We start from the raw sequence: 24,273 nt of genomic DNA, 5'->3' as shown, positions 1-24,273 counted from the left end.
GACCGGGATCCACCCGGCACACCCACCAGGGGCGACACTCTGCCCACCAGGGGAGATGCTCTGCCCCTCCAGGGCATCGCTCTGTCACGACCAGAGCCACTCTAGCGCCTGGGGCAGAGGCCAAGGAGCCATCCCCAGCGCCTGGGCCATCCTTGCTCCAATGGAGCCTTGGCTGCGGGAGGGGAAGAGAGAGACAGAGAAGAAGGAGAGGGGGAGGGGTGGAGAAGCAGATGGGCGCTTCTCCTGTGTGCCCTGGCCGGGAATCAAACCCGGGACCCCGAACGCCAGGCCGACGCTCTACCACTGAGCCAACCGGCCAGGGCCTCTCTTACAGCTTTTAAGATTCTGTCTTTCTTTTTAGCCTTTGCCATTTTAATTATGATATGTCTTGGTTTGGGGCTTTTTCTGGACTTGTGTGTTTTTTTCTTTTGGCAGGTTAGGGAGTTTCCTGTCATTTCTTCAAATAGTTTCTTGATCTCTTTCTCTCTCCTTTGTCTTTCTGGTACCAGTATGATACAGATGTTAACATTTCATGTTGTCACAAAGGTCCCTTAAACTATCCTACATTTTAAAAATTCTTTTTCCTTTCAGCTGCTTTGATTGGGTGTTTTTTCTACCTTATCTTCCAAATCACTTATTCAGTTCTTTGCTTAGTTCAGCCTACTATTCCTTTTAGTGTATTCTTCATTTCTGATACTGTGCTTTTCATTTCTGACTGTTTTTTATGGTTTCTATGTTTATTTTATTTTTTATTTATTTTATTTATTTTTTTAAGTGAGAGGAGGGGGGATAGTGAGACAGAGCCCCACATGTGCTAGGACCAAGATCCACCCAGTAACCCCCATCTGGGGCTGATTCCTGAGTAAACTGAGCTGTTTTTAGCACTTGAGACTGATGATTAGACCAACCGAGCTGTCCTCAGCACTCAGGTCCAACGCTCTAACCAATCAAGCCACTGGCTGCGGATGGGGGAGATGGGGGAAAGAAGCAGATGGTTGCTTCTCTTGTATACCCTGACCAGGAATTGAACCTGGGACCTTCATACACCGAGCCAGTGCTCTATCCACTGCGCCAACTGTCCAGGGCTTCTATGTCCATTTTCATGCTGCTGTTGTTTTCACTAAGTTACTTAAGCAGCCTTATGACCATTTTTCTGAACTCTTTATATGATAAATTGCTTGCTTCCATTTCATTTAACTTTTGGGGGGGGAGATTTCTCCTTTCATTTGGAGCAAGTTTCTTTGTTTCCCCATTTTGGCTGCCTCTTTGTGTTTTATGTATTAGGTAGATCTGCTAATACTCCCAGCTTAGTTAGTAGGTGTCCTGTGGGACCCAGTGCTGGAGTCTCCTTGATCACCTGCACTGGGTGCTCTAGACGTGACCCTCACGTGGGTTATGTGGGTCCTACTGTTGTAATTGAGTCTTGATTACTATTGGCCTGTTTGTGTATTGTGTTGACCCTCAGCCTTGCTGACTATAAAGATCGATCCCAACCACAGTGTATGAGCTGTTGTGCAGGTGCTTACCACAAAAGAAGAAATTTGCTTCAGCTGGTTGTGACGCCTACCAGGATCTCCCTTTTTATATGCTGCTTGTGAAACTAATTAGTTCCTCTAATTTTGCCTGAAGCTGGCCACTGGATGTGTTGTTTCTGGGGCCTCTTGGGAGGGACCTTGGTGTAGGCCACTGTCAGATGCTGCCTGTGACTGGCCCTGGGCAACCAATTTGGAGCTATCTACAAAGTGATCCACAGTTTGTGGCTGTCTCTGCTGGGCCTACCCACAGGAAGGACCAGGCTATACACCAAGGCTGGCTTTTATTGGCACCAAGCGCTGGGACAGGTCAGCAAAAGTCCCAAGGCACCTCGACATCTTCCACTGCCTGCGTCTACCTGCTGGTTGCCTGTTGTGCTCAGTCACAGAAAGAGCCACTGGCAGTATTCTAGTTGCATGAGGTAGGTTTTCAGTGAGTTATTAGGTAGCAGCAAGTTGTATTCACCAAATTAATGAAAATTAAATCCTTGTGTCAGTGCTAGGTCTGAGGCTACTCAGCAAGTGTCCCCAGGTGTACCAAGTTCAGCTGTCATTCCCTGCGTGCTTGCACACCTTTGTGGTGGGGCAGGATCTCGTGTTATTAGGGTGAGGCCAGCAGGGTTTATGAGGCCCAAACAGGCAACATTTGGCTGTGTGAAGAGAGGGCTCTGCTCTGGTCATGTGTGTAAGGGGAAAATGTCCCTGGTTCTAGAGCCACACAACTCAGTCTTTCCCAGATTCTCTCTATAGCCAGATCTCAGTAGGATGGGGCCACCAGCTAGCAGATCTCTTGTTGAGGGGGATGTACCAGTGAAGTAAAAGTTGGGTTCATGACCCCTGCCCAGAAGCCACACAACTTAATCTCTGATTCCCCTTGAGTGCCCTTGGCCCAGCTACCTAACTCCTCAGCAGGACATGAACTCCACAGGATGAGGAGAGGGGGGTCCAGAGAGTGTGGCTGTTGCTTTCTCCCAGGCTGATAGCCTTTGGAGGGGAGTGTTCCACCTAAGAAAGATGGCATCTGCAGTGTGGGAGAATGACCCAGCACAGGGATCCCGGTGGCCACAAACCCCATTCTGTCCTCATAGGACTCTAGTCTGCTCCACCCTCCCTCCACCAGAGCCTAGGCTGAGTGTCTGTGAATGAGATTTTGTGCATTGGCCCTTTAAGAAGGAACCTATGTCTCTAGCAGACCCTGCCTCTCCTTGGTAGACCAAACCCTGCTGATTTTCACAGCCAGATGTTATGCGGACCCCTCTTCCCAGTCTGGCACTCCGGCCTGGGGAGCCCAGCTTGGAGTGTTGGACCACAAGCTTCTCACAGGGAACCTTCGTAGCCCTCTAGAGTCTCAGCTGCCACTAGTGGGAGCTCAGCCAGCCCCTTTGCATCTCCGCCCTTCCTACCAGTCTCGATGCGGTTTTTTTTGTTGTTGTTTTTTTCAGTAAATTCTTGGTTATAAGACTTCTTTTCAGCTCATCTTCAGCCTGTTACTCAGTTTGATTGTTCTATAATTTAGTTGTAAGTTCAGCTTGGTCCTGGGAGGAAGTAAGTGTAGCTTCTTCCTACTTTTGCCATTTTAGATGGTCTCTTCTTTTTTTTAAATTACACGTTCTTTGTATATTCTAGATACAAGGTCTTTGTAGAATATATGTTTTTCAGATCTTTTCTTTCAGTCTGTAGCTTGACTTTTGTTTTCTTAAAAGTGTCTTTTGAAGAACAATACTTCCTGGAATGCTGAGGTCTCCAGTTGGAAACCCTGGGCTTGTCTGGTCAAGGCGCATATGGGAGTTGATGCTCCAGCTCCTCCCCCTTTTCTTCCTCTTTCTCTCTCTCCTCTCTCTAAAAATGAATTTTAAAAATTTAAAAAGAATAAAAAATAACAACACTCTTTAAGATTTTGATTAAGGCCTGAAAGTTTTAATGAGGTCTAGAGAATTAGCAACAACAATAAAATACTGAATTTCTTACTTTGCCCTATTATTCACTAGTTGCCACCACAAATCAAGTATGTATCATTACAGCCCACTCATTCTTTGCAACTGTCCTTGAATTGTAAATGGAATATTTTATTTCAACAAACTTGTTTTGTACTCTAGAGTCTAGGTGAATACTAGATGCCATTTTTTTTCAGAGTGCTCATTTTTAATATTCAGTGTTTCTTCCTGGCATCTGTCTTGTACACCTAGATCCATACACTTTCCTTTGTTCACTGCCTACTGCAGCTCTAGAGGCAGTGAAGTGCTCAGTATATTTTTTTTCTTATAGTTGTGCTTTCTCTACATACAGATATGTAAGTGTATCATAATAGGGAATCTATTTTTTTGTATCTTCCATATATCATAGCATAGTTCTTTGTATACAGGGAACAATCACTAAATATTCAGTGATTGAATGGAATTATTATTATTTTTTTGTTTTGTTTTGTTTTTTGTTTTTTGCAGTTTTCCAAAGCTGGAAACGAGGAGGCAGTCAGGCAGACTCCCGCATGCGCCCAACCGGGGTCCACCTGGCATGCCCACCAGGGGGCAATGCTCTGCCCCTCCGGGGCGTCGCCCTGTCGCATCCAGAGCCATTCTAGCGTCTGAGGCAGAGGCCACAGAGCCATCCTCAGCGCCCGGGCCATCTCTGCTCCAGTGGAGCCTCGGCTGCGGGAGGGGAAGAGAGAGATGGAGAGGAAGGAGAGGGGGAGGGGTGGAGAAGCAGATGGGCGCTTCTCCTATGTGCCCTGGCCGGGAATTGAACCCAGGACTCCTGCACGCCAGGCCGACACTCTACCACTGAGCCAACCAGCCAAGGCCAAATGGAATTATTGATGACCATGTTTGAGTATGGTTTTCCTGATTAACTTATTGATTAGAAAACTTTTGCCCTGGCCGGTTGGCTCAGCGGTAGAGCGTCGGCCTGGCGTGCGGGGCACCCGGGTTCGATTCCCGGCCAGGGCACATAGGAGAAGCACCCATTTGCTTCTCCACCCCCACCCCCTTCTTCTTCTCTGTCTCTTCCCCTCCCACAGCCAAGGCTCCATTGGAGCAAAGATGGCCCGGCGCTGGGGATGGCTCCTTGGCCTCTGCCCCAGGCGCTAGAGTGGCTCTGGTCACGGCAGAGCGACGCCCTGGAGGAGCAGAGCATCGTCCCCTGGTGGGCAGAGCGTCGCCCCTGGTGGGCGTGCTGGGTGGATCCCGATCGGGCGCATGCGGGAGTCTGTCTGACTGTCTCTCCCCGTTTCCAGCTTCAGAAAAAATACAAAAAAAAAAGAAAAGAAAACTTTTGACCATACATTACTAAATGAATAAGAAGTATTCTCATTTCAGATGCCATCATTTCAATTGATTGTTTTCTAGTAGAATAAAGATGTCTGGTTTTTACTTGATTATTTTTGAGTGATCTTTTTTTTTACAACCCTGGTATAACAGTATAATTATGGTAAAAGTTTGTGTAGGGTACTATAGCATGGGTCTGTAGTCAATTAAAAATTAAACGTCTTTCACAAAGGTCTACTGTTTAACAAGTTGTGTATTTTATAACTTTGCAATTATTTTTCAATGAAACCAAGTACATCAAAACATAAGTACTGTTTTTGTTAAGTATACAGAAATATATGGCAATAACTTGCTTTCTCTGTCTAGGTCCTGGGGACACCAACAAGGGAACAAATTAGAGAAATGAACCCAAACTATACAGAATTCAAATTTCCTCAAATTAAGGCACATCCTTGGACAAAGGTGAGTCAAATAGAGTTTTTATAAAAGCTCATAACCAATAGTTAACTAAAGCTTGAGTGTTTCATTGTTCTTAAACTATTTTGAAACTAGATAGCTGCCTGAGTACAAAGTACACAGAAGTTGTACGTGTAAAGATAGTTGGGTAGTTGTACTTCGGTGTTTCACTGACTGTATAGTTTGTGCCCATTGATTTCTTGTGAACAGTTTCAGCCTGGTTTTTTTATTTTTGGGGTAAGGATAGCAGAGCTATATTATTAAAATATAGAATTTTATTAGGAGCAAAACTCACATATAAGTTTTGACTACTTACAATTCAGGAGTTAACTTCTTGACATAGAGGTGTGTATTCATTCAGTATCATGCAGCCAATGAAAACATACATTTTATATGTTCATTCTTTGTTTAAACTATTTATACCTATATAGACCTAACTAGACTTGGACAATAGTAGTGTTTTTCTTTTGTTTACATTACTATTGATGTTTTGGGAGCAAGAATAAAAAGCAGATTTGATCTTGCTAGGGGTGTACATTGAAAGCAGTTACAGGATGTCACTAGTCATTGAAAATCTAACCTCAACATTAGATGGAGCCAATTCTTAAGAACATAGGTGCTAATATACCAGAAAACTTTTAATATTTTTGCTTTGACACTTAATTGAAATGATTTTAAGAGAGATTTTATTGAAAATGGGTTTTTTTAAACAGTTTAGATAAACTGTGTTAGTTTATGAGATTAAGTGTGCAGAGAAAAAATTACATATATATTTTAATAAGGTTTATAGCTAGAGCGGACCTCTAGTTTGCTCATTTTACAGATTCAGAAACTCTGGCCAAAGATACCAAGTGACTTATCCAAGATTAAATGGGTGGCTGTTAAAAAGTCAACGCACTTCTATTTGTGTGCATATGTGTATTTAATGCCAGCTCTTTTAAACTTCTAGTTATGTGCCTTGTACCCCCCATTTACTTATATATTATTATATATTTTTGTGAGTTAGAAATGTTCAACTTTTTAATGTGTATATTTCAAGCAGAGATTTATTCTAACTATAAACCCTAATGAGATATATTTTTTCCTCTGCATACTTAATCTCATAAGTCAAATGGAGGTCTAAAAAAAAACCTCAAAATCATTTCAGGTAAGTGTTCTATATTTAAAAATGTACATATAACAATTTGTTTTGAACATTGGTAAGTTCATCTAATGGATTCTAGGTCTTTTATAATGAGATGAAGGCATTTAGGGCTACAGTTGAAATAATTTACATCCCCAGATTCAAAATATGTGTCTTTCTCTCTAAGTTGTTTTATAACACCAATTACTTTCCTTCAAGTTCTCACAATTGTATTACCTCTCTTCACTCAAAAAATCTTCTTGTTACTAATTATTTATATAGTGCTTAGAATCAAATACCTCAGTAGTATTTTAGTGCCAGAATTATAGGTTGCAACTTCCACTGACCAAGATGTCCACTCCCCAGTTATTAAATTTATAACAAATACTAAATATTCTAAGATAAACCATTCTTTGGTTTTTGTACTTAAAGTTTATTATGAATTTATCTCAGTAATATTTAGGGTCTCTCACCTGGCTCCAAACTCAGAGAATCCCAGGTGGTCTATTTGAAGTTACAGGCTGAGTTGAATCCAATAAAGTTATTCCAAGTTAAAGTGTTTGTTAGTGGATTGTAGTGTACTATCATTTCAACCATGTTAAAGAAAAAAAAACTCAGAGAATTTTCTGTCTATTGAGTAAATACAGGGGCATATTCCAGAATGGAAATAGTAGTTTAAATGAAAAGAGTATGAGTAATTTTTTCTTTGTTCTGCATTTTTATTTTATTTTTTTGTATTTTCTTTAATATGTTATTTTTAAGAAGAAAGAAAAGTTCACACAGCATTTTTTTTGTGTGTGTATTTTTTGAAGTTAGAAGTGGGGATACAGTCAGACAGACTCCTGCATGCACCTGACCGGGAACCACCCAGCATGCCCACCAGGGGGTGATGCTCTGCCCATCTGGGGCGTTGCTCCGCTGCCGTGGGAGCCATTCTAGCACCTGAAGTGGAGGCCATGGAACTGTCCTCAGCATCCGGGCCAACTTTACTCCAATGGAGACTTGGCTACGGGAGGGGGAGAGAGAGAGAGGAAGGAGAAGGGGAAGGGTGGAGAAGCAGATGAGCACTTTTCCTGTGTGCCCTCGCTGGGAATCGAACCCAAGACTCCCACACACCAGGCCATTGCTCTACTGCTGAGCCAACCAGCCAGGGCCCACACAGTACTCTTAATATAGGGTTTCTAGTGATATGCTGAAATTGAGGTTATGAAACCTTATTTATCAGTCCCATCCTTATTTTTTTAAATCAAGACCTCCACCAATATTGGTGTGTGTCATCTTCAACACTTTTTTCCCTGGATTGTATCTTTCCAATTCAGGTATTAGCCAGAATGGAATGTGAGGAATGATAGATTATAATTAAAATGCAGCCTTCAGGAAACTTATAGTAAATTTGTATTCTTTGCACCTTCCTTTGTTCTTTTGGGTTCCTGATATTTCTGTATTTCACACTAATGTTTTTCAAACTTGAATAATCTATATAAAAACCCTTTTATTTTGTTTTATGTAGGTTTCCATTCCTATATCATGTGTAGAATAATGGTTCAATTCTCCTACTTACTATGTTAAAACTACTGTGAAGTCTTTATTGGTTTCACTTGGTACAAATGCTTTTATTATGTCATAAGGACACTTATGTTAATTTCTCATTAGTACCCAACTAGGTTGGTGTTATAGTGGTTGTAAATACAAAATCAAATTCAGAAACAAATTTTATGACACTGCTCTGTCATGAATCTAGATGATCCAGGATGTGCTTATATTGATTTTTAAAAATAGGTTATCAATATGAAATTTTCTAGAGTGAAGTCAGTTCCCTTTACCTCCCATTATGATAATGGACACTAACTTGAGAAGTGTTTTTTTAGGCTAGGCAGGCAGGCAGGTTTTTTGTTTGTTTGTTTTAATACATAAATGTTGTTTTCTAAAGAGAAGAGCTCCTTGCCCTTAGAGGGCAGGTAAACAATCTGGAAACAAAAGCTGCTGTGCCTTTATTCAGCCTTCTGTTAGAATGCATTTTACCCCATTTCCTGAAGCTGTGGGCATCCTGGTTTCCTGTGCTGTGTATAGGACAGCTATATAGCACCCGAGGTCCAGGGAAACATTGAGGTGAGGGATTCACTGTGCAGGAAAGATAGCAAACAGAAACACAAGACCATGAAGATGATCCCAGTGTGGTACAGGGCAAGAATCTGGAGAATTTAGAAATCCAGTAGGTTGCCCTTGACTATGACCTAATAGCCAGAGCAGCCTAAGTCATTGATAAAGCACATGTGGTTTAAGTAGGAAGTAGGAAAAGAAATCAATGCTAGCTAATGTTTTGAGTGGGGATGAGCAAGATAAATCCCTCTGCGTTGGTATATATGCTGTATACTTCAAAGAATAAAAGCCAGATGCAAAAGTAGATTGAGAATTCGGTAGAAATGGAAATTAGTTGGAAACAGAGAGGAAGCTTAAATTCTGCATTTAGAATATGGAAGTATGATTAAACAGTAGTCTATCAGCTATGAAGCTAGTTTAAGCAGTGCTCCTACTGTTTGGGCCTTGAGTTTATTCTTTTGTTAAAATAACAATTAGCTGTTGTATTTTTTCTCTGAATTCTTTTGAAAACATAAAGTATGCATATAAAGGATTATTTCATTTTATTTCTAAATAAATATTCTACCTTCAGTGTAGTTTTGTGATTTTTTTTCTATCTCCACTTCTCTAACTTTAATTTAGGCCATCATAGAACTATTAAAACAACCTCCTACCTCCTACTAACTGATTTTCCTCCTTCAGTTTCACATATTTAACATTTTCCTTGCTGTCAGAGTTAGCTTTCTTAAAAGCAAATGTACTATGCTGTCACTCCTATTTAAAATTCTTCTCTGAAATGGCCCCAGTTGCAACGAGCAAGGGCCCCAGATGGTCAGAACATCGCCCCCTAGTGGACTTGCCAGGTGGATCTTGGTCACGGTTCATGCGGGAGTCTGTCTCTGCCTCCCCTCCTCTCACTAAATAAAAATAAAGAAAAAAAAATCTTAAAATTCTTCTCTGATTCTTCATTGCCTTTAGGAAAATTTGACATGCATATAATGACAAGAGTGATTATATATCCCAATTTATGCTTGTCTGATGTAATTATTTTGCATGCCCCTTCACTCTCAAATGTTCCAGTTTGGATGACTTGTATACATTTACTCTGTTCCTCATCATTTCTACCTTTCCTTTCCAAAAAATAAGATAATTTAGTTCTTGTCCTGCTTGTAACATTCCCTGAAGCATCAAGTTGACAGAACACAGTCTCTTTCACAATTCTCCAGCTCCTCCACCCTTAAATGCATAGAGGTAGGCAATTCATTTTAAAGTTAACGTTTAGGCCCTGGCTAGTTCACTTAGTCAGTTAGAGCATCATCCTGAAACACCAGCGCTTCAGGTTTGATCCCTGTTAGGGCACATAATGGGAAGTGACACTGGTGAATGCACAACTAAGTGGAACAATAAATGAATGCCTCCCTCTCCCTCTCCCTCTCCCTCTCCCTCTCCCTCTCCCTCTCCCTCTCCCCCTCCCCCTCTCCCTGCCTCTCCCTCTCCCTCTCCCTCTTCCCCTCCCCCTCCCCCTTCCCCATCCCTCTCCCTCTCCCTCTCCCTCTCCCTCTCCCTCTCCCTCTCCCTCTCCCTCCCCCTCCCCCTCTCCCTCCCTCCTTTCCTCCCTTCCTCTCCCTCCTTCCCTCCCCTCTTCCCCCCTCTTCTCCTTTTTCCCCTTCTTCTCTCTGACTCTCTAAAGTCAATCACGTAAAAACTATTTAGTTAGGGATTTCTAGTAAGGTTATATTGTAATAGATATGTGCCCCCCCTTTTTGAGTTCCCAATTCTGCTAACCTTTTGTCTCAAGTTATTTAAGACAAGTATTCCACCTTTGTTCCAGTAGAAAATTATCCTATGGAGTCAGTTAGGTAACACAGATATCTGTATATTCTTTCAGATCAATGAAATTCATAAGTAATATGATTGTTTAGTCAGCAGCGGTTCTCAACCTGTGGGTCGCGACCCCAGCGGGGGTCGAATGACCAAAACACAGAGGTCGCCTAAAGCCATCGGAAATACATATTTTATTTAAAATAAATATTTATTTTCCGATGGCTTTAGGCTCACTTCTCCCATGAAATATTTTCTGGTTATCCAAGTTTCCATGATTATTCCCACCACATAATTCCTGTAAGTACCTACCAAGTCATACTATATGTATTATAGCAGTTTCTAATGTCTTTCCATAATTGGAATAAGTAGATACCTATTGCCTAAAAATGTTTGCTGCTAGGTTTTTGGCAAACATGATAGCTTACCTAATAGTTAAGTGTTTATAGAATATGTGGGACCATAGATCATTTTTGTTAAGTATCCCAGAATGCATTATCCACAAAATCAATTCTTACAATCTTGATTTCTTAGAACATTGTCTATGTGTTTCAAACAGAGTAAGCAAAAAATTGAGTTCTGTCATTTCAGCTATCCATGGAATCAGACTTGATTGAAAAATTGTATTTCCTATGCTTAAAGCTAAACAATTATTACTATCATCATCATCATCATTTTTAAGTTAGAGGAGGGGAGATAGACTCCTGCATGCCCCTGGACGGGGATCCACCTGGCAACCCCTATCTAGGACCGATGCTCAGACCAACCTTGCCATTCTCAGCATCTGGTGCTGACACTCGAACCAATTGAGCCACTGGCTGTGAGAGGAGAAGGGGGAGAGGGAGGAGAAGAGAAGCAGATGGTCATTTCTCATGTGTGCCCTGACCAGAAACCGAACCCAGGACATTCACACGCCGGGCCAACGCTCTATGCACTGAGCAAACTGGCCAGGGCCAACAATTATTTTTTAAAGACTTGATCATCTTACAATTTTTTGAGCCTTTCAGTGTAAGATTTTTCACTTAGCTTACCCATTTTAACTGTAGTTTAACACGTTATCAAAAAATGCCTTCAGGCCCTGGCCAGTTGGCTCAGCGGTAGAGCGTCGGCCTGGCGTGCGGGGGACCTGGGTTTGATTCCCGGCCAGGGCACATAGGAGAAGCGCCCATTTGCTTCTCCACCCCCCGCAGCCAAGGCTCCATTGGAGCAAAGATGGCCCGGGCACTGGGGATGGCTCCTTGGCCTCTGCCCCAGGCGCTAGAGTGGCTCTGGTCCTGGCAGAGCGACGCCCCGGAGGGGCAGAGCATCGCCCCCTGGTGGGCAGAGCATCGCCCCTGGTGGGCGTGCTGGGTAGATACCAGTCGGGCGCATGCGGGAGTCTGTCTGACTGTCTCTCCCCGTTTCCAGCTTCAGAAAAATACAAAAAAAAAAAAAAAATGCCTTCAGGGGGACATGGAGAACACAATACAAAAATTGTCTTTAATCATTTTCTTGCATTTATTTAGCTTTCCTGGTCTCATTCATTTTGCTCACATGTATGCAGAAAGGATAAAACTGTATTGGGGATTTCTGTTGGTTTCTAAGGTTGGCACTTAATCTGTTTTGTTTTATTGCTTAAGTGAATCAGTTTCTATATTATTATTTAAACCCCTCTGCCCTGAACATTCTACTATCCTTTATAACTTTTCTTATGAATACATTGTGTTCTCTATTGCATTTCCTCACAACATCTTTATTAATGCTAGAATAATCAGTTTTTCTTTTCTAACATTGTTTTCTATGTGATTAGACTTTCAGTTTATACTAACTAGACTCCCATTTTTTGCTAGAAACTAGGCTTACTAAGGTGGATAATCCATATATGAGAAGAATAATATAAAACATAAAGAATACTTTTTATCATTTTTTCTTTAAAACCCAAATAACCAGTGCTGCAAAGGATGCAAAAGAAGTAAAATACAGTCCTTGTCTTTGAAAAGCTTACAGGTGATACAACTGACTCAGTTATAGAATAATATATACTAATATATAAGCATTTATGTGATTGCTATAGGTGTTCAAAGGTGTTTAATATGCTATAAGTATTATAAGACAGATCTACAGTGACGGTGGTGGAGGGAAAATGGAAGCCTCTTTAAAAAGTGATAGAAGGGCCCTGGGTTGGAGGGGATCCTGAAGGAGGATTTGGATTTCCTTAGGTATATGTGTGTGAGAATTGTTGTAGCCTAGGGGACTGTCCCTTAAGATGGGGAAGTAGGAATGAAAAGGAAATATTCTTGTATTCTTAGAAAGGTCAGCCTGACTACAATAACTATTTCATGAATGATGAAAGATTAAATTGGATGTGTGGACATTTGGTAAATCACAATTCTGTGTAATACTATTTTAGCAATGATGTTAGAGGGAGAAATTAGATTGCATAGTTAGGTTAAATGCTGATATCAAAACATACATACACGCCCTGGCCGGTTGGCTCAGTGGTAGAGCGTCGGCCTAGCGTGCGGAGGACCCGGGTTCGATTCCCGGCCAGGGCACACAGGAGAAGCGCCCATTTGCTTCTCCACCCCTCCGCCGCGCTTTCCTCTCTGTCTCTCTCTTCCCCTCCCGCAGCCAAGGCTCCATTGGAGCAAAGATGGCCCGGGCGCTGGGGATGGCTCCTTGGCCTCTGCCCCAGGCGCTAGAGTGGCTCTGGTCGCAACATGGCGACGCCCAGGATGGGCAGAGCATCGCCCCTGGTGGGCGTGCCGGGTGGATCCCGGTTGGGCGCATGCGGGAGTCTGTCTGACTGTCTCTCCCTGTTTCCAGCTTCAGAAAAATGGAAAAAAAAAAAAAAGAAAGAAAAAAAAAAAACATACATACAATTTCTTACATGTAGTGAAACGCAGGAAAAGTCAATAAGTCTTTTAATTAGTGCAGATGAAATTTATTGAATGCTAGCTTTGTTGTGGCTAAGGAAAAGGGGCTTGTGTTTCTTATGAATTATGTACTATATGTGAACACTTAAGTAGACTAAAGTTTTTTTCTTGGTTAATTAACTTAATCATCATAATCAGAAATCCATGGCATCCTCTTTTAATTCTAGATTTAGGTTTACAAATTACAAATAAATTTAAGTGATTAATAGATTACTTGAGCGTAGTCAGTACTGGGGTGGCTCTTTGGAATGTTTAAGGTTGATCAGTCTTTAACATTGGGGACTTGTATATTTTGTGTATAACCAGAGAACAGTGTCTGTGTTACACATTTATTACAATAAAAACCAGGGAGGAATAGCTGTTTGTAATAGGCATGGCCCTTGTCTATTCTACTTAGATTAACTATCATTGTCCATAGGCATTTTTACATTGCTCTGGTTGGTTGTTTAATGCAGTAGAATTATTGAGAGCTGTCTGAGAATCAACCATAGGCCTTTGCATGGTATACATGATTGTTTATAAATAGTAATTTTAAACGACTAAAGATTCAGTCATAATAATTAGCTTCAGGTCAAAATTTGATATTATTTGATGGCAAAAGTCTATTCTAGGACATCTAAGGGAATATTGCCTTGACCATTTTTGAGTTATTCAAATGCAAATTTACTTTGAATAATTCTTTATTTAAGGACTTTTTTTGCATTTGTTCAATATCATAGATTCTTTCTTTTTGAAACACTTAATTTTTTCTGTTAGTTTCTTCTATGGACTAGAATTTGTGATGAGAGTTTATCTCAATTTAAGAAAATGTGTTGCTGCACAGGTGAGGTAGTATTTGAATCACTTGAAAGTTCATGTCAGTGTTTTGATTCTTTTCAATATTTTTCTTTTTCTTTTCTTTCTTTCAGTTATTAATATATTTACTTTGTTCTGTTTTGTTTTATTTATTTACTTCTGTTTTTAGTTCTTACAGGGGTGATTTGGGCTCTTCATGGCCTTGCTGACGTACTTGGCTGGCCATCTTTAGTCTGTGCACTAATTGTTAGTTGGCCCAGTTGAGTCTTACTTTGTGCTCTGTTTTTTAGTCTGGTTTTCTACTTTTGTCACCTGGTTGTGTTTTAGTTCATGAGAGATTTTTATTCTGATGGGCCGGATTTTAATCTGTGTACTAAATTTTAGTCTGCAGACTAAAAGTAATCCGCGGATTATTTATTTTTGCAAAATATTTAATTCCCCCACTGGAAACTATCCTAAAAGAATGTTAAATTCTCTTAGAATAGCCAAGGGAATTCACAGCTACTGGTGAATTCTGCCATTGTTTGTTCTCAATACCTAGACATAATAGACCCTACTACCTCTCTTGCATATTTGGCTCCGTTGTGCCTAGGTGTTGGTGTACATTACTCTGCATGTCACCTATAACTGTGACTGTCCCTTAGTTGTATTGTTTATTGTATATATTTTTGTTTAGCTTTTGGTGGGTGAATTGGGCATATTTGCAGATGGAACTGTGTTGAATTTGTAGTGCTCAAAGATGTAGGATTTTTTTTTCAGTGATTTTTTTCCAAGAAAGAAAGAATGTTTTATATTTATTTTTCCTAAATAATGGGTGCAAGGGTATGAGGGGGCAAAGCCCACAATAGAAAATGTAAGTTTATACCCGCACTCCTGAGGTGATAGATATGTCTTATTTCCTGAAGAGTCCTAAGATAATGAGAACGTCAGCAAATATCTTTTAGCAGGGAAGTCAATCCAAAATGGAGAATAATCCGCGGTGGCCTGATCCTTCTTAGCTCACACAAATTGAAAATATCTGGCTTGAAATTTATAGTAATATAAATTAAATATATTTATTACTTTCCTCTCATCACTAATAATTTAGCAAAAAAAAAATGTTTATACTGTCTAACTGGAATACGTTGCTAGAGAAAAATTAGCATACTGGAACTCATATCTTTAAAAGAAGTCTTAAATGCCCCCTCCCAGCCATGTCAATGGACGATGAATCCAGGTCATAGAAGACCAACACTTTACTTTGGGAACTTTACTTCTAGATTTCATTTTAATTTTAACTTTTTTTGGTTTTGTATTTTTTTAATAAATGCACTGGCATTGGAACATAATAAACTAAAATTAAAATGTTTCTTTACTGTGCCTCACCATTGCGCAATCAAAAAATTTTTTGCATACACTGTAGTGAAATAATTTTTAAAACTTGGACTTGCTACTGTGGAGACTGATGTTTAAAGTTTATAACTGTATAAACATTTTCTATGTCCCCCCCCCACACCATGGATTTCTTATAACATTGGATATATTTTTCCTTGCTGGACTATTCTCTTTTGGATTGACTTCCCCTGTTTGGATTATTTCACTGCATTATCATCTTTAGGATTCATCAGGAACAGGACATTTCACCTCAGGAGTACGGGTATGTACTTAATTTTTTTTTCCCAAAATTTCAGGGCAGGTCTATAAAACTAGGGGGAAAACTTTTTTAAAAGGTCTAACAGTTATTCATTCTTGAAATGTAACAGTAAAAACAATGTAGGTAGCTCTGATTTCTGTTTTCATTCACTGTATGATACAGATTTTGCTTATGGTATATTTAGATTGTCAGTTTTCTGAGTGATTTATTGACATCTGCTGCAGTTTTAGGAATCCTCGGGTTTGAACATTGTTTTTACAAGAATAAATATTGATGGAGGTCCATGGAACCAAAGATTCTGAATGTTAGTTAAGCAATTAAAATGAGTAAAGAACAGATGCAGCAGCAGAAACTTCTTTATTAAAAGTCAGATTTCAGTAGTTATTGGTTTTCTTTTCTTTAGACAAAAAGATAATTCAGAAGAGCTATTTCCTAGTTTGGCATATACTTTTGGGAAGTTGCCTGCTACCAGACCCTGTTTCATGGTCAGAAATCTGAACTTTAGGAGATATTTGACTTCACATAAGTTTCTGCTTAAACCTTTATCTAAAGTACTGAACCAAAGCTTTTCTCATCAGGAATCTTTCAAAGGGCTTAAAGTAATAATAGATACATTTTTAAAAGTTAGGTTAAGTCTTGTTTTTAATGTAGGCTGTTAAAATGAATTTTTTAAAATTGTCTTTGACTCTTTGATTCCATGAGGCAGGGTTTCCTGGCAAAATAGACTACTATGTGTCTTAGTTACTAACATGGGTGATCACTTGTAACCTGTAAGATAACAAAAAAGATGTGGATGACTTTTATTTTAATAATCAGAAATAAGATTATAATACTGATTTATTAGTAGCTTTAACACAAAACCTTTATTAATATAACATGAAATTTTAAAATTTGAAATACACTCACTGTTCAGCTATCCTATATTTGAATGTTAACAGGAGATATTTTTTCTTTTAATTCTACTTATGTGCCTCCCATATTAGTGCAGAAGCACTTTTTTTTATTATACCAGCCAGCAAACTAAATGTATATGCTGTCCAATAAATGCAAGCTGTACTCAGGGATAAAATATGTGAGTAGTGCTTAATATTTTTATAGAATATTTTCTGAGGTTTCCTACTGTTTCTTTTTACATATGAATTTGATTATGGACTTGAGTAGGGAGCACAAGAGGAACAAATGGCCAAGAGCAGTAGAAAATCTAAACATTTCAAATAATACAATAGTTAGGTTTTCTTGACTGAGGCAAGTCAGATCACTCAAAAGAATAAAAGAATAGTTTTTAACCTTACAGAGGGTTTTTAATCATAGCCGAATAAATTGACAAGACCTTCAATATTCTTAAATAAATTTGAGATCCTACTTAAATCATTTTCTCAGTTTCCATGGAAAATATCTTTATTAATATCAAACTTTGTATAAAAACAAAAGGGAAAACAAGTTTTCTCTATAGAAACTACTCTTATAGTCTCTTAATGAACCCTGTAATAGTAACTAGTTCTCCTACCTTTAGTGAATACCCAGATTTACCTGAGCCATTCCCATTAGGAAACCTTAGCCTCCCAGGCTTCTCCATGCCTTGTCACAATCTACATGTCTTCTCCTCACTTGTGAGTCTATTTCCTTTCATTTATACACTTGTGTTCTTTTAATATATCTGTTTACCTTTACCACTGCCACTATCACACCTTCTCTTTGATTCTGTGTTCTTCCTATCAAGATATATGTTTCATTTTTTGTTTGTTTCACAGGCTTTCTGTCTACTCACTTATGTTTATTTCTTTTCTCCTTCTGCTTTTATTCTTTAAATATTCATAATTTGAAACAAAGTATATATTTTCATAGCTTTATATATTGTTAGGTGTTTTAAAACATAGATAAGTAGAAAGCTTTTTATTCCTTTAAGCAGAATAATTTGTTTGCATTTTGCTTCAGTATAGCTTTCAGTTGACTTTTTCTATGAGTTAATGGCTGTTAATGAACACTACATTTCTCTCTTCCTGATTAAAACACTAGAGTATGCAAACAAATGAGCATAATTTGGCCATGTTCATGTCAAATTCTGGGTATTCAAGAATTTCTTCAAATAATGATAGGTACTGTTTATTGAAGAGATAATACCAAATCATTTACATTTATAGACTTAGAGTAAATAGTTTTTCTTTTTTAAAAGACAGTGATTGCCAAATTCAAACAGTGCTGTCCATTATCAGCTATTGTCCTGCTTTTAAAAATCACAAAGAGGCAAAGTTTTTACCTGCTACCATACTCATATAAACTTTAAATATTTTTAATATTCCAGAACCACCCTTTCTCTTGTGCCTGTCATACTTTGTGTGCATGTTTGATTGTTCTGCTTTATGACTAGCATATATAGAGTTTCTATCACTTCCCCTAGCTTTTTCTCTGAGCTTTTCTCCTGTAGTCTTTAATTAGCAGTTCACCCCAGTGTGGTGAATCATATACAGTTAACTCTTTTTATTCTAGAAGGTTCTTTCACAAATGCAACCATGTTTTTGTACGTGGTGGGAATTAACTCAGTTCTCAGAGGATAAATTGCTAATACTATTAAAAAACATTAATTGTTATTTTCCTTCTTTTGTACTGCAGGTCTTCCGACCCCGAACTCCACCAGAGGCAATTGCACTGTGTAGCCGTCTGCTGGAGTATACGCCAACTGCCCGACTGACACCACTGGAAGCTTGTGCACATTCATTTTTTGATGAGTTACGGGACCCAAATGTCAAACTACCAAATGGGCGAGATACACCTGCACTCTTCAACTTCACCACTCAAGGTAATTTTAGACACTTAGCTCTTTTACTGTCTGAGAAAGCTGCATATGGCTATGAAGAGACACTCGGGGGATTAAAGTCTGTAGGACAAGAATGAACATGCAAATGGCAAAGATCCTTTCTGACCGCTTACTTGGCCACTACTTGTATGGTTTTGAACAAAATAGTGGCAGATAAAAATTTCCAAATAGGTATAGCTTCTCTAATTTTTAGCAGATTTTATTATAATAAATTTTGGCATATGAGAAGTTACAGATATTTCACTAATATGACTAATGTACGGTTTAACCTTCAGGTTTGTATCTGAAATTTAGAACATGCTACATTTCTTGTTTCCCAAGGCTTTATTTATGTCAAGTTTTTTAAACCTAGAAATAAATTAATGGCTGTATTTATATAAATTCAGATATCATACAAATGGAGAACTAGAAGGCTCTCTTTTTTAAAACTTATATAAGTGATACAACAAAATTCTCATCTTCTCTGGGGCTTGGTGTCATTGCTGCTGCTGTGAAAACAATAAAAGGAAAACTGAGTTTGTGCATTGCTAGTATCTGAAAGATGCAGGGGTGGTCATTATTTCCTCACCACTTCTGTGCTCACTTTTCTTTTTCTCTGATAGGACACTGTCGTTTGACTTTTGGTGATGGGCACACAATGCAGTCAGCAGTTCAGATGCTATAGAGATGTTTACCGGAAACCTAACTATTCTTATTGTCACCCCATTAAACTTAATTTCTAAATTTAAAAAATGAAAAAAAAGACATTAAGTGATTTATTTAATTAGCCACACTGCCTCAAACAATGTGATTATTTTCAAAACTGAACATTAAAAGAGTACAATTTCTTATAGATAAAATGTGCAGTAAATAGTTGATTGGCTGATTAGTTAGCTTAGTCAAGCAAAAAATGTACAGGGGAGATGGAGAGCTTTCTGTGACCAGGAAACAGATATATTTTTTTTATTCTAAGGTGAATTTTTAACCCTTATTTAAGTTGAATGTGGACAAATGCATTGCTTAAGCAACAGATTTTGAAGACATGAGTTGCTAGTAAAATAGACTTGGATGATTCTGTTTTCTCTAATCTTTAGCTGTCAATCTGATATAGCTACTAAATAGTCTTAAAGTATATTCATAAAAGAAAACTGTTCAGATAGTCTGAGACTGTTAACTCTATTTAGATTTAAGGCTGATCAGAAATCATTTGGAATGTTATTTTAGGTCCCGGCTATGCCATTTAAAAAAAAATATTAATGTATAGCAGATAGGAGATACAAATAGGCAGAAATGAATATAGAGCCTGGAAAAGTGAAGAATTAAGGGACTCTTGAAAGCTGTCTAAAAATCCCTCAACAACTGTTTTCTAATGAAGGGAGTAAACATACTTTTCCCTCCAGATTGCAAAGTTGAAAATAGCAAAAAATTTACAGTATATATTTGGGCTTACTATAGAGACAACTTCAGTTCCTGGCACAAATAGAGACTGAATAAAGTTTTAAAGAATGATGAAGTTTTCAGTTGTTTAACAATAGAATAAGTTGTTTTCAAAATATTGATCTCGGCTTTGGGAAAAAGTTGAATAGTGTCAAATAATGTAGATAGGATTACTTCAGTTTGGATGGAGGTTAGATTAGAGAGGATAGATTGGGAGACTCTTCTTGGTTTCTTGTAAAGATTCTGTGATTTCATGTCATAAGTTTTAGAATGATTAAGAAGGTAATTTTTATTTTTAATTCTTAGTGCTTTTGTTTTAATCAAGAATAATATGGCCTGACCTGTGGTGGCGCAGTGGATAAAAGCGTCGACCTGGAATGCTGAGGTTGCCGGTTCAAAACCCTGGGCTTGCCTGGTCAAGGCACATATGGGAGTTGATGCTTCCTGCTCCTCCCCCCTTCTCTCTCTCTCTCTCTCTCTCTCTCTCTCTCTCTCCCCTCTAAAATGAATAAATAAATAAAAATAATTAAAAAAAAAAAAAAGAATAATACGTGTAAATTTAAACCCTGACCAGATAGCTCAGTTGGTTAGAGCATCATCCAAAGCACAGAGGTGGTCAGTTCAGTCCCCGGTCAGGGCACATACAGGAACAGATTGATGAGATTGATGTTTCTGTCTCTCTCTTTCGCTCTCCCTCTCTCTTTAAAATCATTAAGTAAGCATTAAAAAAAAAAAAGGAAAATAATACATGTAGATTTATTAAAATGCTGAAAATACAAAAAGTATAGAGAAAATTAAAATACTCCCAAAATACCACTTTAGCATTCAAAATAATCACTATAGGTTTCATGGTGGATCTATTTTTTATCTTTTTTCTAACGTGTATACTGATAAATCCTTGACTCTAAAGTGATAATCAGTTTTCCCATTAAGATTTCAAAAGAATTTTTTAACACAAATGTATTTCAATTTATATATTATATAAAGTTAATATTAATTTAAGAATTTAACGCCTGACCTGTGGTGGCGCAGTGGATAAAGCATCGACCTGGAAATGCTGAGGTCGCCGGTTCGAAACCCTGGGCTTGCCTGGTCAAGGCACATATGGGAGTTGATGCTTCCAGCTCCTCCCCCCCTTCTCTCTCTCTGTCTCTCCTCTCTCTCTCTCTCTCTCTCTTTCTCTCTCTGTCTCTCCCTCTCCTTTCTAAAATGAATAAATAAAAAATAAAAATTTAAAAAAAAAAGAATTTTACTTTTTTATATCTCAAATGAAACAGTTTTTTAAAGTTCTTTATATACATCTTTGACATATGTGTCTTTGTAATCAAACAGAGCTGCTTTTTGAACCATCTATCATAGATCTTTAGTTTACATTACCTAAATTTTTTTGATAGGAAATACTTTTTGAATCTATGTGAGGCCAGCATTGGAAATTCTACCAGCACCCGTTTACACAAATTTTGTTTTCTTTTGTACTGTAGGTATATGTTTATTATCTGTATTATATAACTATTTACTGGATTGCTTTTTTTTCCCCCCAGAGACAGAGAGTCAGAGAGAGGGATAGACAGGGACAGCGGAGAGAGATGAGAAGAATCAATCGTTAGTTTTTCGTTGCGACACCTTAGTTGTTCATTGATTGCTTTCTCATATGTGCCTTGACCATTGGCCTTCAGCAGACCGAGTAACCCCTTGCTCAAGCCAGAGATTTTGGGTCCAAGTTTTGCTCAAACCAGATGAGCCCGCGCTCAAGCTGGTGACCTCGAGGTCTCGAACCTGGGTCCTCCGCATCCCAATCCAACGCTCTATCCACTGCACCACCGCCTGGTCAGGCTGGATTGCTTTTAATATGGTCTCTAAAAGGCTTTTGCATGTAATGACATCCAATACTTATTACAGTGGAGTCTTGGCATCAGAAACTTAAGTTGGTGTTAAATTGCTTTGCCTCCTTTTTTTACCTTTGTCAGGTGACCTTGAAGTTTCCAAGACCAACATTGATTGAGATTTTTTTCATACTAAATGTCTCCTCCAATGAATACTTTGTTTCTCATAATACACAACTGAGGAAAGCCCCTGTTGCCTGACAGGTGGTGACACAGTGAATGGAGCGTTGACCTGGGACACTGATGTTTCAGGTTCGAAACCCCAAGGTTGCTGAGTTGCACAAGAGGTCAGGTCGCTGGTTTACCTGGAGCCCACCGATCAAGGCACATATGAGAAGCAATCAATGAACAACAATTAAAGTGCCGCAGCTACCAGTTGATGCTCCTCATCTCTCTTCCTTACTGATTGTCTCTTTCTCTCTCACCAAAGAAAGAAAGTCCCTGTCAATGAGCACCTTGGTAGAAAACCAAATACAACATAGTATTAATGATGGGTACCTTTGGAGAATAATTCCCCTTATCGTCAGACACACATGGTACATACTTTTCAGTGTGTATGTGTACTTTGTGTGTTGATCAAAACTAATATATTACTTAAACTGTTTGACCAAATTTTAAAATTCTGGATTAAGCCCTGGCCGGTCGGCTCAGTGGTAGAGCGTCGGCCTGGCGTTCAGGAGTCCCGGGTTCGATTCCCGGCCAGGGCACACAGGAGAAGCACCCATCTGCTTCTCCACCCCTCCCCTTCTCCTTCCTCTCTCTCTCTTCCCCTCCCGCAGCTAGGGCTCCATTGGAGCAAAGTTGGCCCGGGCGCTGAGGATGGCTCTGTGGCCTCTGCCTCTGGCGCTAGAATGGCTCTGATTGCAGCAGAGCAATGCCCCAGATGGGCGGAGCATCGCCCCCTGGTGGGCATGCCGGGTGGATCCCAGTTGGGCGCATGCAGAAGTCTGTCTGATTGCCTCCCCGCTTCCAACTTCGAAAAAATACAAAAAATAAATTAAAAAATTCTGGATTAATTTTCACTGTTCACATACACCATTTTTGAAATACACTGGGTCCCCCTTTTCCACAGTTTTGCTTTCCACGGTTTCAGTCACCCATGGTCAACCACAGTCACTTCCTCTCATCATATAGGCAGTGTATCATCTTATATCACAAGAGGGTAGGTACAGTACAATAAGCTATTTGAAAGAGAAAGAGACCACCTTCACAGTAACTTTTGTTACAATATATTGTTATAGTTCTAGATTATTATTAACTAATAACTATTGTTGTTAATCTCTTACTGTGCCTAATTTTTAAATTATACTTTGTCATAGGTATGTATGTATAGGGAAAAAAGATAGTATGTATAGGGTTCAGAACTATCCTCAGTTTTAGGCATCCACTTGGGGGTCTCACTCTGTGGATAAGAGAGGACCACTCTAATTACATTTGATTTATTAGTCACTTTCATATAAGTGGAGTCATATATGTTACCTTTTATATCTGACTTCTTTTAGTTAGTAAGATAAACCTGCCACCATGAACAGAGCTATGAAGAGTAAACACTTAAATAAAATATAATGTTATATTAAAGTAAAGCTTAGAATAGCACTGACTGCAATTTGATGTTTGTTACTGTGCCACGAGTAATTAGCCATAAATGGTAATTAGTATTACTTTTATATATCAAAAGAAGTATTTCTGTGATCAGCTGGAGTAAGAAGAAAGATGAACAGATGAGAGACAGAAAACTTTGAGCACCTCTGACATCTTGGATTTACAACTCAGGAAACTATCAGACCTGTCATTTTTCTGGCACTGGGCTTCAGTGTTCTAGGACCCCTTGATTGACGATATTATCTGCATCCAGACATTGGAAACCAGGCCGTGCCTTTGGCACACCTCCTTTACTCCAGTCATTGGATTTCAAAGTTTGGACATGACTGAAGCAAGCTTTAGAAAGCAGGTGGAATCAGGAAATCCCAACAGGGATCGATATTTTTTTTTATTCACCAGTTCCTTGCCTATTCCAATGCTGAAATATATTGGGATATAGTTTGTTTTGTGTGTTTTAAAGATGAGTCTCCCAATTAACCCCACCACAAACATTTCTGATTCCAATTTTCTACCCAATTGGTATGAAATTTTAACAAGTGAAATTATTTTAACAAGCACTGTGGGCATAGGGCAGAATACAAGGATTGGGCATGGGTGAGTAAAAATTATCATCTATTTATATCCGTATTATTTAGTTTGAAGAATTTACTGCTTTACCACTTAGCTGGGTTATTTGAGAGAAAAGTAGTTTTGTGGGGAGATAAAGAGCAGTAGTGGATTATTGGCTAGGCCAGGAGAAGGGAGAACTGCTTAAATGAGAATAAAAATAGAATATTTAGGGCAGCCAGAGAGCAATAAGCAAACTAACGCAGATGTGGGTGTCTTGGAGTGCAGGGGCAAGAGTATCTAGATGTGAGGAAAGTGGACAGTGAGATAGAAAAGGGGATTCAGAAACAAGTGAAAAAAAGGACAGTAAAAGGAAGAGTAAGGAGCACAAAAGGAT

The 24,273-nt window shown here is 39.0% G+C and overlaps 1 protein-coding gene across 4 annotated transcripts in view; it reads left to right on the top strand.

The window, feature by feature from the left end:
- Positions 1-24,273, top strand: part of GSK3B (glycogen synthase kinase 3 beta) — a 218,908-nt gene that overhangs the window by 171,134 nt on the left and 23,501 nt on the right. For 2 of the 4 annotated variants that reach the window (XM_066241851.1, XM_066241849.1), the window contains 3 exons: positions 5,159-5,254; positions 15,579-15,617; positions 18,225-18,411. In XM_066241851.1, coding sequence (XP_066097948.1) covers positions 5,159-5,254; positions 15,579-15,617; positions 18,225-18,411 — 322 coding nt within the window. The remainder of the gene's footprint in view (positions 1-5,158; positions 5,255-15,578; positions 15,618-18,224; positions 18,412-24,273) is intronic. The other 2 variants (XM_066241852.1, XM_066241850.1) reach the window with 1 other exon arrangement.

The sequence above is a fragment of the Saccopteryx bilineata genome, chromosome 8, assembly GCF_036850765.1.
Source record: "Saccopteryx bilineata isolate mSacBil1 chromosome 8, mSacBil1_pri_phased_curated, whole genome shotgun sequence".
Lineage (NCBI taxonomy): Eukaryota > Metazoa > Chordata > Mammalia > Chiroptera > Emballonuridae > Saccopteryx > Saccopteryx bilineata.
This window is presented reverse-complemented; position numbering and strand designations above follow the sequence as displayed.